The following is a 16197-nucleotide window of genomic DNA, read 5'->3' as shown; positions in this document are numbered from 1 at the left end:
ATGAATTTTGTGATAATTTTATATAATTGTTTTTATAGAACTCTGACAATGAAGATAAACAAGTTTTACCAAAAAATATTCAGTTTAAAGTAAGAAAGAAATGCTCACTTTCATAGAATGATTTTTTTGTTGAATGATTTGTTTATATGTTTTTAATTTGACATTTTGATGCAAATTGTAATCTTATAATCATTAATTTATCTCTGTAAAATAAAATGTTTTTCTATGCTATACAGTGGTGGATCATAGGATTCTGAGGCCCCATGCACAACCTGATCCGGAAGCCCTCTATTGACACAATAAAAATGATATAGTTTACTATTATAAACAATACAGAAAAGCATAACATTTTTTTACTTCCTTTTACAAAAAAGGAAGTATTGTATTTGCGAAAAAATTTTCACTCAAAAATCGGCCTTAATTTCCATTTTGCTCATCCCCAAATGAACATTGAGTTTTTTTTTTTTTTTTTTTGACCCAAACACATGTACATATGTACCTAAGAATGTATAGATGCCTGAAATATCCATTTTGAAATTCCCCGAGTTAATTTCACGAGTTTTCTCCTGACGTCTGTATGTTTGTATGTGTGTATGTATGTCGCATAACTCAAGAACGGTATGTCCTAGAAAGTTGAAATTTGGTATGTAGACTCTTAGTGGGGTCTAGTTGTGCACCTTCTTTTTTGGTGCATTCGGGTGTTTCTAAAGGGGTCTTTTGCACCTTTTTGGGAAGAGTTCATTGTTAATTTCGATGCAAACTCAAGTGGTGTTATAATTTGGCAGACACTTGGCGATATATCGCCAGTCTTTTGGTCGCCAAGTTTTGTCGCCAACTTGGCGATATTTTTATTTATTTATTTATTTTTTAAAATCTGGTTTCAATGTGGCCATTGTTGGTGATATTTAGAGAGTTAGAGAGAGAATCACATTGAAATTGCAATAATGGAGAAATAACATTAAATTGGTGTAAAAGGAAGTCATGTGATGCACACATCAGCTCGTTTATTCTTTGAATCAACGAGATTTGAGGGGGAAGGAGTTAGTTACATTCTTATCTAAAAGGGAAAAAAACAACATTTCTGACCAAAATTTAAAAAAATATATTAGTGGAAAATTTTGCCTTCTATATTTTTATGCAATTTAGCCAGTGCAGGGGGTGAGATCAAAACTCCAATCTCCAGTATCTAGCAAAATCGCAGCTTTTTAACGGGACGTTATGTCCGACATTCTGTTTTTCAATGCAAGTGTAATTCAGTGGAGCATCTAGAAAAAAATTTAGGGGGCGGGGGAGGCACTCGGCCAAAAAAAAAAATGGAAAGAACAAAACCTCTGATTTGATAGGGAAGGTAAGAAAAGAGGGGTCTGGGGGTTCTCCCTCAGAAAAATTTTGAAACATGTAGTTTTCAGAACGCAATTTTAGACTTTCTTTGCTGATGTTAGGGGGGCAAAAAGGTGCAGGGGTCTTCGAAAATAATAGTTTCAAGTATAAATTTGTAATACTGTAAAAGCATTAATTTTCACGAGCCATAATTTTCTCGAAAATAAATGTTAGTGACTTCGGCTTGTTTTAAAGAAAAACATTTAGCAACTTTTAATAAATTTACTGTTCCTTTTTTTAAATTTTAATGTATTTTTACATCTTGAAAACAGTTTTTAAAATAAGATTAAAAGCAATGGTGCGGCGGGGAGGAGTTCTTACTAATCTACAAGTTCATGTGAACACAAAAACGATTTAAAAGTAACTTTTAAATTGTTTTTGTTGACATGAGAAAACGCAAAATGCTTCTTTTTTTTCCCTTCTCATTTTTTTCGATGTCATAAAAACTCTTGAACCTGTGAAGTATTATGGTGCAAACCGCAAATTTACATGGCAATTTGTTGGTTTTCTATGATTTTTTTAAATGTGTCAAGGACTTCTCAGACATTCTGTATTTTGAAACTTAGAACCTCATACATACAAAAAACATAGTTCTTATTTTAATCTCCTAATTTTTTCTCCTGGAAAAATCCAAACAAAGGCACCTGAAGTCTGTTGCCACTTTAGACACAGGGGCCCTATTGGAAGCAATCAGCCAGCGCCTAAAATCTATGACTAACTGTCAATTTCCATGAGTTTTGAGCATTGATGCTATATGAACTGCTCCTATCAAGGAGCTTAAAAATGTGCAAGTCAGATATTTCAATTCAGCTCCTAAGTCTAATCAAAATGAAGGTAGTAATTCACAATCACAACTTGGTCAACAAATTAAAACCTCTAATTTGTGAAGGAAATCTTTTCACAACTTGAAAAGTGTTCTTAAATTTCTCCCCCCTTTGTTGCAAGCTTTTAAACATTCTTTGGTGCATCTAGCTTTTTATTTTGTCTAATGTAAATAGTTTTTTTTTAATGTTTATACTTTAGTTGGTGATTCAGTCTGCTTGTCTTTTTGCCTTCCTTTTGGATTAAACAGTTTAGCATCCCTATTTTTTCCTTTTATTCTGATAGGTTAATTATTCCTGTTACTTAAAAAAAATAATAATTTTTTTTATTATTCTAATAACCTTTTTGCTCTTCCCAAGTGCTTCGAAAGCCTCAAAACAGTTATTGATGCACATATTTTTACATGCATTATCCAAATTCTTTTTCAGTTTTATCTTTGTACTTAATTCTTTCATAATAAGATGTAAAATTTTTATTAATAATGGTAGTGGTTTTGTAGTCATTAAAATAGATGTTCTATTTCGTTGCTAAAGATTAATATAACAAAAATTAAGCACTTTTTAATGTGCATTGACTGAAGCCTGTTTATATAGTATTTATTAAGTATGATTAATTTCAGAACATGGTTGTAGAAGTGACTAAGAAGTTGTGTTCTTTCATTCGTATGGCTATTCTTCCTGATTCTCTTCATTCTCTTTCGGTCCATCAACTTAAGAGCCTTGGCACATGGCCAAAATCTGAGAGCATCACTCCATGGCTTCCCTATTGTTTAAGAAGTGTCAGGTATTGTGTTTTTTCTTAGTAATGAAAATTCTGTTCGTTTTTAATGTAAAAAAACACACTTATATGCATATAATATTTGTGCAAGTTTGAATATATTCTCATCTGCATGTCTGTAATAGTAATTCTTTAGTACTCTTCTTCAGAATGATTTTGCTGCTGGCTGTTTTATTTATTTTTTTTCCATGCCCCCCCCCCCGCCCCCCAATCACAAAATCTTTCTTCACAAAAGCTCTCTCATCCTGCAGCAATGACGCCACGTCTCTGCCTCAAGGTTTAGGCAAAGTAAAATATGAGAGCAGTTTAGGGTATTTTATGCAATGCCTAGGCATTCTATAGAATGCCAGATTTCTAACATTGCCCGTAACATATATTAGCTCTATTTTCTTTAAAAATGTTCATAATAATTTTTCTAGGTAACATTATTAAATATGTAGACAGATTAGTTAATTAAATCCCACCAAAAACATTCTGTAAAAAACTAGCCAAGTCTCGATGGAGCTGCTTGTTTATCTCTAAAAAGTAATGAAATCTAGACAAAGTCATGACAGGTCTAAGGTTCCTTACTGCGATTTCTTTATTATTATAGTTCATATTGTGTGACTTGGCCTTTAAACATTCTTTATACGTTAGTGGGTACAAGTCAATTTCGTTAACACGTTTTCCGAGTGGCAATTTTCTATCGTCAATGGGTAGCGGTTCTGGCGACAGATTGGCGCAATCGTGTCATGGAGCACCTGGTTTTGTACCCTTGCGTACCCTTTAGCGGCCAAGTCACACAACATTAACTATAATAATAAAGGAATTGCAGTAAGGAACCTTAGACTTGTCATGATTTTGTCTAGATTTCATTACTTTTTAGAGATAAGCAAGCAGCTCCATCGAGACTTGGCCAGTTTTTTGCAGAATGTTTTGTGGGATTTCACTTCTTTTTGTAGAAACATTTAATTTGTGCAATTTTCGAGTAGACTAAAGTTAGACTAGATTAAATTAGAAGATGTGTCCCACTATGCTGGACTTTTGCAATGACAGTCGATTTTTTATGTACCAATAGTAGAAGGGGGCATTACTGTATATCTAATACAGCTGAGATCAGCTGATTGTTCTTCATTAGATACTTCAGTCTTTCGATTTTTAACATCAAATGAAGCGGCCCACCAAGTTGAATATTTTTTGTAAAGGCGGTATGTCGATCTCTAATAGTTTGGTTGGGCTCTTGTGTTTTCTAATCAGGGTCACTCCAGATCTTCGATTAGCCTAGTTTTTATAGTTTTCCCTTTCTGTGGCCTTTAAACCCTAACTCTGTACCAAATTTCACTTCTCTGAGTTTATGGGAAGTACTAATTCTATTTTGATGATCATGACTGAGTGAGTGTCATAAATGCGAAACTTTGCTTTCGCTTAACTTCGGAACTAAATGACCTACAGACTTGAAATTTCGGATTTTAAATATGTGATTATAGCTTACTGGATGACGAAAATTTCTGTGTTCTGTTCTTGTTCAGAAGTTCTCAAATAGGGGCCTGAAAATGAGGCAAAATGGTTCCAGTAAAGGATGGTATGGCAGTGTTTGCTTCGCGTTCGACTTGGCGGGGGCACTGCCGTGCCCCCCAATCCACAAAATTCTGAAATCTATAAATTACTTGCTGCTCAAGCTATGGGGAGAGTTGACTGTAACTATATAAAACTGATTTGCAATTATTTGATTTCATTTTCAAAATATATACAGGCTGAATATAAAAAATCTGTTTCTTAATTGTATTTCTTATTTTTGTTCAATATTTTATGTTTTTTGCTATGTTTATTGAGTTTAATTTATTTGATTGAAATTTTGAAATTAAAAATAATAATTTCATATAGCAGTCCTAGATTAATTAACAATTTTACTCTATCACATCAAACTGACATGAGACAAATAGTTTCAAGTTGTTTTGGTACCAGGAACGTTTCTCTGAGGCACTGCTCATTCTATCTCTATAGTTAAATAAATATTTTGTGCTATTTGAAGAGTGTTGGTGACGCATACATCGCTCTGCCCTTTTATTACTATATTGTGTATTCAGTAAAATCCCAATTATTCGCAGGTGGCTTATCTTCAACCTTTCAAACTTTCCAAAAAAAGAAAAAAAAACTTTTTAAGGCAATGATTAACTGAATGGAGATTAATGCACATTTTAGCTTAACAAGGGCAAAATTTATTTTTAGACATCTTTATTGCTTTCTTCCCCCTCTCTTCCAATGCCATCAAAACTTTTAAGACCACCGAACACTGACTAGTTGAAACCTGATTTTTAGACTTACCGTACTTACTAATTTTTAGATATATACTGCTGACCAGTGTAGATGAGTGACTGGACCAGCCTTAGAAAAATTCCTCTCTCTTCCATTTTGCATTTTTGATGTATCCTAGCTGTTGCAGTTAATCTGCTATCTGCTTGCTTGATTTGCTCCCATTTGTGTGTAATCTGTTTGGCAGGGGTGCCCACAGGGGGGGATTATGGCGCAAGTTGCGGCATCAAAATTTTTGGGGGGGATTTTTTTTTCCAGAACTTTTTTTTTCTTTCGAACATGAAATTTTTGAATTTTGGAAAGAAAAAGTATTTAAACTTATTCAACAAGAAATAGATGCATTAATAATGCTTTTTTCACGTACTCTTCAGGGCCGTCGCCAAGAGTTGGGGGGGGGGGGGGGGTGCTACACCCCCCAGTTTTTCAGAAGTGGGGCCGCCAATTTCATTTTAGCGATGAAAACGAACAAAGAGAAAGGGAAACTCTTCGTTGTTTTAAAAAATTGAAATAGCAATTATAAATGAACAATTGAAATAATAGAGACAAAAAATATTTTTTCTGTAAAATTTGAATAGTAATTTTTTAAAATGCAATTTAGGGACATCCATGATTCTCTTTTATTAAGAGTATCTAAGTAAGGGCCGTGGCTAATGTAAGCTTCAAACATTTTTATTAACGCAAAAAAAAAAAAAAAAAAGTATTCAGTACAGTACACGCTTCACTAGGCCGCAGAGTGGGTATGCCTGCCTAGTCTGAAACTATGGGCTCGGCTCAAATTGAAGTATTGTGCATAGAGTAAAATAAGCATAATGGGAGGGAGGAAAGGCGACAAAACTAACATGGTACGCGCCTTGTCTCTCGGCGGCCCTGGTTACACAAAACTATGCTTCATAGTTCTTCAGTTAAAAAATAAATAAATAAATAGGGCAGCTTCATTAGAACAGCGTATAGGATAGGGTTCGCCGAAACATTCCCATATATTTTTTTTAATGAAAAATATTGTCCTGAAAATCATTGCTAGTGGAGAAAAATGTATGGGTCACAGAAATAAATTTGAAATAGAAAAAAAAAAAAATAAATTAATAACAGTTAAATGCAAAGAGAAATTCAAAGTATTGTAATGAATACTCACACCAGAAGTTCTAAATTTTTGAATGTAAAAATCGTAAGTAAATCACAGCTTGATCAAGAGATGCAGGTGGCATATTTAAAATAAAATGAAGTGGAATAGAGATCTAAGGTATCGCAGAAAATTACCACATCTGTTTAAAATGTGTAAAGTCCTTTTTCCAAGGCCGCAAACACTTGTATTGCAAGAAAGCAAAAATATTAGGGGGGAAATTGAAAGTTTTACTATGGAAAATCTAAGCAAATAATCGTGTTTGGCGAAGGAAAATTGGAAGAAAATATTACCACAATATATTTATCAGTAATTAAAATTGACAATGAAGATAGGAGAGACGTAGCCAAACTGAAAGGAAGAGTGGGAAACTCCAAACCCTTCTTTTTACATCCCCAAAGCTGGCCTGGAAGTGAATTTTTAAAATTTAGGTTTTGGAAAAATCCCGGAAAAATGTTCTCAAACCCCATCCTTTAGCCTAACATCATTAAAGATGGCCTACACCTGAGTATTTTGGACTGCAATTTTGAAAAACCATGAGAGTGCTCACAACGTAACCTCCGAGAAATGCCCTCTCAATTAATCATTCATCCTCATTCAAGATCGAATAAATTTCGTCTTTTGGACTTGAATTAAAAAAAAAAAAAATCCCTAAGTTGTCACGAAACTGTCGTCCTCCAAATATTACCGAAGATCCTCAAAAACTTCATTGTTAAGGCTTCAATTTAGAAAATTTTTCGGGGAAGAGATCTCCAAAACCCCTCTAACAGTATTAATAAATCATCTACGATTGCTTTAATTGAATTTCAATTTTGAAAATTTGCCAGAGGAGGACTCCAAATCTCTCCACCACCCATTAACATTAACAAAAATCTTCTAAAACTGCGGTTTCTACGGATCGAAATTTTTTTCGAGAGAATACCTCTCTCTCTCTCTCTCGCCAACATCATCGAAAAATGTCTTAAATCTCGCTTTTAGTGCTTCAATTACGAAACATTTCTGGTCGTGAGCCCCTTCAAAACTCCCCCCCCCCCTTTCATCGAAGGTTAGCTTAAATCACGTTTTTGGAGCTTTGATTTCAAGAAACTGGCGGTGCACTAAATTTTAACAAAAAAAGTCTATAATCACGTTTTTAAGACTTCAAAATTTCAAAACATTTCGGGGGGGGGGGGGGCGCATCTCTTTTTCCCTTAATATCAACATAGATCGTCTAAAACTGCATTTTTCAAACTACAATTTTCAAATTTTTCACGGAGAACCCCCGGTCCCTCCTTTACGTGTTATAATCAGAAATAATTCACAATTGGGAATGCGTGCTTGAAGTTTGCATTTTGAAAAATTACAGAACGATGACCCCGAGTCTCTTTCTCCGTTAACATCACAATAGATCGTATAAAACTGTGTTTTTCAAATAACAATCTTGAAAATTCCCGATTGTGAGCCCCCGGGCCCCCTCTTCCGTACATAATTAAATATAACGTACGGTTGTGTTGGGAACTTAAATTTGGAAAAATTATCGGGTGAGAATATCCTGGATTTCCTCTCCCCTTCCTCCCAAACTTAAATTATAGTTTAAAACTGCGTTTTTATGTCTTCAAATTGCGAAATAATGCAAGAAGTTAGCCCTCCGACATCCCTTAATTCTGACTGAATATCCTTACGATTATTTATATTGCTATAGTACTAAGGTCTAGTAATATGACTATCCCTGCTAAACCAGAAGCCAAATCTTCTCTCTTTCCGCATATTCGAACATGCGTTTGAAAAAATTAAGGGGCCGCCAAAATGTACCCCCCCCTCCCCCACAGTTTTTTGAAATAGTGACGGCCCTGGTATACTCTTTAAAAAATTTAATGACCGTGTCTCTTTTTCAATGAAAGGAGCATCACAGACGGCATGGAGTATGTGTCCGTTTCAAAGCTATATCAGACGATTAGATTTCTTTTCAATATCTTACAAATTTTCTGGAAGTAGCACAATTCTGCATGATAAATACGTGTGACAGTGATAAGAGGGAGGGAGGTCAAAAATGTTTTATTGTTTGTAAAAACTCTGACCAGTATGCTTTAGCCTTGCGTTGATTCATTTGCACCTTGACAATCGTTAAGAACTAGTTTTGAAGTCCCTCCAATCGACAATTAATATATTTTCTTCATTAACTAGCTTAAGCTTATGAAGAATTTTTCATTTCACTTTACTCCCGTCTTCTCTACCATTTTTAAACTGATTGTTTCAATTTTTCATTAGATGATTTTTATTAACTTTAAGTGATGTTGGTTTTCGCTGATGGAAGTAGAACAGTCTGTTCTTAAGGTGTTTAAATTATTTTTCGTGAATCATATTTACTTTCTTCCATATCTGATATGTATAGAAGGATATTTGATTCGTTAAAATTCTCGAGTTCCGATTTTCGATGCGTGCAGAATAGCTGAATCCATTTTTGAGGATTTCCGAAAAATATCTGTCATGGTGTGTGTGATCCATCTTTTTTGGCTTTGCGACTTCAATTTTGGAAAACTTCCAGGAGAGCGCACCCACTGTAACGCCAGAATGACACCCTCTTTATCATCAAGAGTCATCTAAAACTGCGTTTCTAGTAATGCAATTTTGAAAAATTTATAGGAGAGAGCCCCTGATTCCCCCCTCTTTCCTTAACACGATCAAAGACAAGCCTAGAATTGCGTTTTTGGAGTATCAATTTCAAAAAATTGCTGAGGGGAGGGCACCGAAATTCACCTTCCACTAACATTATCAAGACATATCGAAACTGCGTTTCTAAAGCTACAAGTTCGGAAATTTAAGTGGAGCGCCCCTCTCCCTCCTCCCCACTCTCGTCAACATTTAAAAGTCGTCTTGAATTTGGTTTTTAGGGCTTCAATATCGAGAAAATTCTGGGAGAGCTTCCGAAAACTCTTTTTCTTAACGTCACAAAAATCGGCTACAATTGCGATTTTAGAACTTCAATATCAGAAAAGGCTTGTCCCCCAACCATAGATAGCGTTTTTGAGACTTTAATTTTGAAAATTTTCCAGGGGCGAGCCCTAGGATCTCTTCTTTCCTTAACATTACCACAGATAGTCTAAAATTGCGTTTTTAGCACTATAATTTTGAAAACAAAGGAAAGCCCTCCTTAACACAACGGTAGATTATTTACAACTGCGATTTTAAAGTTTCAATATTGAAAAATTACCGGGAAGGGGCCACCAAACCTTTTATTCCCCTAACATCACCAGAGAGCGTGTAAAACTGTGGTTTTAAAATTACAATTTCGAAAATTTTCAGGCGGAGAAACTCCCCGGACCCCTATCTAAGTGACAATAAATTTCCGTTTCACGGTTTATATTGTATTTATCTAGTAATGACTCCATCCCAAGCCAGAAAGTTGTCCCTGTAATTATTCATACGTTTTAAAAATATAAATAAATAAAAAAAATAAGGTGTAGCAAAATTCAGGGGTACCCAAAACTTGTTTACTCAAGGTTCACGTTTTAAAATTAGGGAAGGCAAGGCGGGTCAACAATCCAACAACATTTCAGTTCAAATGGTATTTGTTGGGGCTACCCCCAGCCTCCCCCCCCCCCGAATTTAACTGGAAATTAAACACTACAAACTTATGTTTTAACCCAATTCGAAAGCGATAATTTTTTTTTTTGGGGGGGGGGGGAATTTGCGCCATTGAGCTTGGGGGGGATGGGCACCCCTGCTGTTTGGAATGATGAGCAATCCTTTTCTAGCTTTTTCATGTATTTTTTACATACACTGTTATCGTTTTAGCTATATGTTAAATGTGTGCGAGCATTTTTAGATATTACATAATATAGCATTGTTTTTACCTAATTTGGGGAATAGTGGCAAATTCACTTATCTACGGCTACCATGCCATCCTATTCCGTGGATAATCAGGAATTTAATGCACTTAAACAAGTTGTATTAGATTGCAAAAGATATTTGGCTCTCATATTTCAACAAAAATCACTTTTTAGTTACAATTTTTTTTAAAAACTCAATAGGTATGTAAAAACATAATATAGTTCCCAAGCTGTTATTTCAAAGTTTGTTGTGTGTGGAGGGAGGGAGATTAAAATTTAAAGTAATTACTCAATGCATTTTATAGGAAAAAAACAATAAAGTACATACTAAAATGCATTATAATATTATTCTGAAATTCGGGAGAGGGGGGAGGGCAGTTTAATCCTCCCTGATCACCCAAACAACAAGTCTTGTAGTGTTCACATCAATATTTTTCCATTAGTTGCCATGAACAATAATGAAAATCTGATTGTAATGAGCTATGTAAAATAAATGTTTTTGAAATTTTGAAAGAAGGTTCAAATGTAATGAATTCAGTTATTTCATTACTTCTGTAATGAAATAACTGAAGAATTGTTTACAGAATTAGAAACACTTTTCTCTTCTCAGTGCACTGTTCTACATATTGGGCTAACTTGACGTTTTTGGAATGATTTTGTGCAATGATTTATTTTAACACCTTACAAAAATTAAAATCATTTTTTATCTTCTTTTTTACTTTTTAGGAATTGCTATTCTGATATTTTGAAATTGGAAATTCCAGACGAAATGATTAGTTCAGTTCAGCAGTTGATATTTGATTTGAAAGTTCATGCTATGAAAACTTTATTTTCCCATGCATCTCTGGGTATGTCTGCTTTTACTTTGATTCCGTTTTTCTCTTTGCAATCCTTTCTTTGTTAGTTTTCCTAAAAATTTGAATGGCTGTGTCTGCGCCATGACACCTCTCTCACCGGCACTCAAAGGTGGCTGGTGCATGAAAAAAGCCGGGGGGGTGGGGGGGGGGGGGGGGGGGGGGGGGGGGGGGGGGGGGGGGGGGGTCAAAAGAAGTGTTCAGGTTAGGGGGCATAACCCCTGAGGCTGTTTTTTTTTAATTGTAAAATTGGGCTAGATTACTTGATGACTTTCAACATTACTTATTTAATAACTCGTAAAAATGAAATATGAGATCAAAAGTCGGAGCGGCTGGCCACCGTAGACTTTATTCTTTCATATTAAAGTTTTACTCTTATGAAATAAGATGAGAAAAGCTCATTTATTTAGAATTTTTAGCTTTTATTATCATGAAATAAATCAATCCACCCTTTTAGAAATCCTTTTCAAATCTACCAGTAAGTTTTAACTCTGCAAAGTGAGGGGGCAAGTCCTATTTACTTTTGGAAGTGAATTGGCAGTCGCTCCTCTTGCCCCCCCCCCCCCTCCCAGCCCATACACAACACCTATGTCAACACTCCTGTATTATTGACACTAAGTGGTATAACCGTTGGGGAGAGAAATAGATTGTTTTAATTATTAATATTTTGATGAATGATTTTAATTGTTTTACCCCTGGATGTTCTCAGAGCATCCTGAATGTCTATTGTCTGAAGGTTGAGAAAGATGAGACAGAGTGGAATGGCTTCCCCTGGACGTCCTTTATCCAATTTTACCGGTATTGACCTTGTAGACATTCCCAGTCTGGAAGAGATAGGGTTACAGACACACAAAGACACACACACAGACAGGCACTCTCGGGTTTTAATACAGTGAAACGTCTCAAACCGACCACCCTTGTTTAGCGACCAGTTTCCCATAGCACAAAATTTTTGGCCTATTTTCATAATGTTAAATCAACCCTTAACTCGTTCGCACCCAGCGTCACGCGGACGCTACGCAACGATTCCTTTCCTATCAGCCCATCGTCACTTATCCGCTACGCGCTCTGATCGACGCTGACGTCCCAGCGTCGCGTATATGCTTTCTCGAAATGGAACGATTGAATGGAATATTTAAACGATAATAGATGGCGCTGAATGGCTATGACTTTGATCATATTCGAGTCACATGGTATTTGACCTTCATGTACACGCTTTAGTTTCTTATTTGGGCCTCTCAATGGGATAGATTTTTTTTTATGTAAACAACAGTGAATCACTGCTCTGCGCATATGATTTGTGAGGTCTCAATTGCTCTTGTTTATATCTTTTTTTCTTTTTTTTTTACGAGTAATTGAAAGAGATATACATCTAGCAGAATAAATTATGGGGGAGGGAGGGAAGGTTAAAATATTTTTGCGTATGTGTTCCAGACTTTTGGGATTCCCCGTTCAATGAGAGTACATGAATGATTTCAAGAGGCCTGAAGTTTATGATTATTTTTGAATCCTTTCTGATATTGTTCTTCTGTATTTATTCTTTTTCATTTAGAGAATGGAAAACTGCAATAAAAATAGTTAGCAAAGTGAGTGAAAGGGAATGTTTTCGAGTGAATTATGAAGCAGTTTTGAGACTTGTCGCGTGGGAAATATAACTAGTTTAAATTCGTTGACCTAAGTTGTTTTAATCAAAATTACATAAGGAACATGTTTTTTTGCTACATTTCTTTTTCTTTGATTCCACACTCACGATGTCAAACTCTAACTCTGTTTTTGTGCACATATCATTTAATTTTGTGCACATGGTTAAAGTTTTAGTATTCTACTTATTTCACTTCTTTCTAATAATGTAATAGTCTTTATATTAATAATTAGTAATCAGTAGTACATTATTTAAGCAAAATTAAAATTTCAAGCCATTATTTTGAGATGCTGATTTTATATGAATATTTTTGTTCAGTTAGGCTTAACTGCTGTAAATTCTCGGGCCGATGGCGACGTTCCATTTCAGAACGTTCGGTCCCGTAGCTGCGCTTCGTTTTCCGAGCGCTGGTCCTCAAGGGGTTAAAAGCAGCCACTCGATCCCCACTGAGCAGCAGGGTAGTTGCCAATCTGAGCTTTGAAATAGAATGGCGATTCCTTTTACATTTCGTTTTTTTTCCCTGTACCCTTTTGTCGAGAGCCAGGAGTTCTCTAAATGCTTGTGTTTTTGTTGTGCCATGTTTTGGTGTATATGTGGGGGGTGGGACATTTTGCGATATAGACACAGTAGATGTAAACTATTATTTATCGACTTTTGGCTGTTTTAGTAATCTATGAGAACTGATATTTTTCCATGGATGGAACATAATAATTTTAGCTTTAGAGAAAATATTTAAATTTTGATAACTTTTCCAGCCATTGATTGATGATTTAAAAACAAATTTTGTGACTTTTAGATGGTATTTTGGATTTAGATGTTGAAGTTTTAGATGTTTGTTGTGGTAAGCAAAAGTACAGTTTTCAACATAGCATATTTTGGAGACAATTTGATATCATCGATAATTCAACGGCCATAGCTGATGACTCAATTCGAGATTTGCTTTGACAAGTTAAGAATAAATTTGAAAAGAAAAAGCAGTTTCTGTAAAACTTTAAGCAAACACAAATTGAATCATTTTGCCTAAAAAGGAGAAATCATGGAATAAAACATTTATTTTCTTTGTTTTCCTTAAAAATCATTTTAAAGTGTTGAATTGTATTATTATTAGTACTATAGTTCAAGTTCAACAATGTAAAACCTTAAGAGTTGCTCTATGCGACCACATTTCTATGCGGAACCCTTACCCGTCTCTTACTGCTTGTCACAGATAAAATATAGCCTAAATATCATTTTCAGAACTTCCATTTTAAAAACTTTCAGAGGAGGGTCTCCAAAGTTGCCCTATCTCAATAATGTTTATTGCCAAAGATGATCTGAAATAGCATCTTTAAGATTTCAATTTTGAAACTTTTACAAGGGAGATCCCGCAATTCCCTTTCACCTAATATCTCCAAAGGTATCCTGATAAGTGACCCCCTAAAAAGGACCCCCCCCCCCCATGAAAAATATACCACTGTCAACATTGGCTGTAAAAGACTCGGATTTTTACTCATTTGTAGTGTGTTCACCCCCCCCCCCCCCTTTGTGCATCACTAAAAAGCTAAGAATTTATTTAGATGACTTATTGAGTTTGTCCCCTCCTCTTTTCATTTAAGATATTCAGCATTTGGATGAGCGAGAGACATGGGTGGTTGAAATTGATGATCACAATGGTGGCACTACACAATTAGTAAGTAAATAATATTCAGTCTAGCTATTATTGGATATTTCTAAAATTTATTACATGATTATCTTTTCTAACTTAAATATTTTCATAAAAATATGACCCACTTAATATTTTCAAATATTTAATAGAAAAACAGTTGTAATGACTTAAAAGCAGTTTTGAAACAAAGATGTTTTTTCTCTTGAAAAAGTCTTGAAATTTTCATTTGTCTTTGAGGCATTTGAATTCATTTCCTTTCTTGCTTTTCAGAGTACTGTGTAACTCTTGCAAAGCATTTCTTTCCCTTTAAAAAAAAATTTAGAGTTCTAGTAAACCTCAGAAAAAAGATACATGATTGATTTTACCTTAACTCCAAGCCTCCACAATAGTAAAGCACTAAAACAATGGAAAAGTTAGGTTGCATTGTATGGCTCATTTGTCTTATAATAAATGCTAACTTAAAAATACATTTCTCTTTCTAAATATTGTGAAGTAGTTGACTGCATCGTTGTGTTTGTGTGTGTTCAAAAGCGGAAAAACCTTGGAAAAAGCCCTCTGAAAGAAATGGATTTCTTCCAAGTGGAAGAAACTCATTTGTTAAGAATTTACTATATAAATTGCAATTTTGTAAGATAAAGTAAATTATTTTTTGAAATAAATCTTAAGTACCTATGAAGACATCAATTACACTTGAAAAAGTAATACATACACTATTTAAGACTACCAACACAGACAACACAATTTTTTAGACAGAAATTTTTTAGTTTTCAAATATTCTTATGATTTGTCAATTCTGAAGACTCATTAAATAAATAAATGGTATTAAATAATGTAACTCAAAAAGGTTAGAAAACATATGAAGATTAAGAAAATTCAAGCATCCCTCATGAAGATTAGGAGGGAACAAACATGAGGTACAACAAAGAATTAGTTTTTGTTGCCTCGGAAAGTTTACTACTTCATAGACAAATTTCTATTCATAACTGAAATTTGATCAAAATCTGACATTGGTTGTTGTTATTTCATTGTGCAGGTGTTAACCCTGGAAAATTCCTTAAATTAAATTTTGAATTAGGGTTATTTAATTTTTTTTAATTCTTGATTATATATTTTTGTTGATATATTTTCTCACTTGTTCTTCATTAATTTTTGAAAACTTCTTCTCCTTTAATGGTGAACACTTTTTGAAATACATTTTATTGCTTTAATTTTTAGCCATTGTTATTTGAAAACAGGGTGGTAGAAACATTACAACTTGTTCGTGAGACAGTGTTACAATGTGGGCCTAAGGAAACGGATGTAAGTAGGTTGATTGATTATTCAACATTTTATATTTTTTTGGTACCTAAAGTAATAATTCTAACGTCATAATATTATTTGCAGATTTTTCTTCAAATAAATGTCCAAGCAGCAATAAAGCAATCTGCACAAAGTCTTTTACAAGCCTTTGCTATTGCTTTAGAAAAAATGGCACTAGCTTCTGGCAAGAAAGATGAGAGGTATAATATTAACTATTTTTTGAATATTATGGAATTAAATAAATAAATAAGATAGATTGTAAAATTAGTAATGAGCTGCAGTGGTTTAAAACAGTACTGTAGAGTTGTGAAGCGCTGCACTCAATAACCTGGCCGAATCCAACTAACTCAGCCACAATCAGGGCTGCTAAGCCGGGGGAGAACAAGACTCTGACTCCTGAAATTTTAGAACTTTGGCTTCTTTACCCTAAAATCAATCCATTTCTAACTCCATGACTATGACTCTTACTCATTAGCGCTGGCAGAGTTGGGAGCGAAATGACCAACTCTCACTCTTACCCTTGCAATTTAAAGCCTTCGACTCCAGACTCAAAGCTC

The 16197-nt window shown here is 34.6% G+C and overlaps 1 protein-coding gene across 1 annotated transcript in view; it reads left to right on the top strand.

Moving 5' to 3' along the window:
• LOC129229646 (exocyst complex component 2-like) overlaps positions 1-16197 on the top strand; it is a 55316-nt gene that overhangs the window by 20669 nt on the left and 18450 nt on the right. The window contains exons 14-19 of the mRNA XM_054864003.1: positions 39-89; positions 2822-2985; positions 10927-11048; positions 14292-14365; positions 15557-15640; positions 15725-15840. Coding sequence (XP_054719978.1) covers positions 39-89; positions 2822-2985; positions 10927-11048; positions 14292-14365; positions 15557-15640; positions 15725-15840 — 611 coding nt within the window. The remainder of the gene's footprint in view (positions 1-38; positions 90-2821; positions 2986-10926; positions 11049-14291; positions 14366-15556; positions 15641-15724; positions 15841-16197) is intronic.

The sequence above is a fragment of the Uloborus diversus genome, chromosome 1, assembly GCF_026930045.1.
Source record: "Uloborus diversus isolate 005 chromosome 1, Udiv.v.3.1, whole genome shotgun sequence".
Lineage (NCBI taxonomy): Eukaryota > Metazoa > Arthropoda > Arachnida > Araneae > Uloboridae > Uloborus > Uloborus diversus.
The sequence above is the reverse complement of the archived record's forward strand: the minus strand, read 5'-3'. Positions and strand labels throughout refer to the sequence as shown.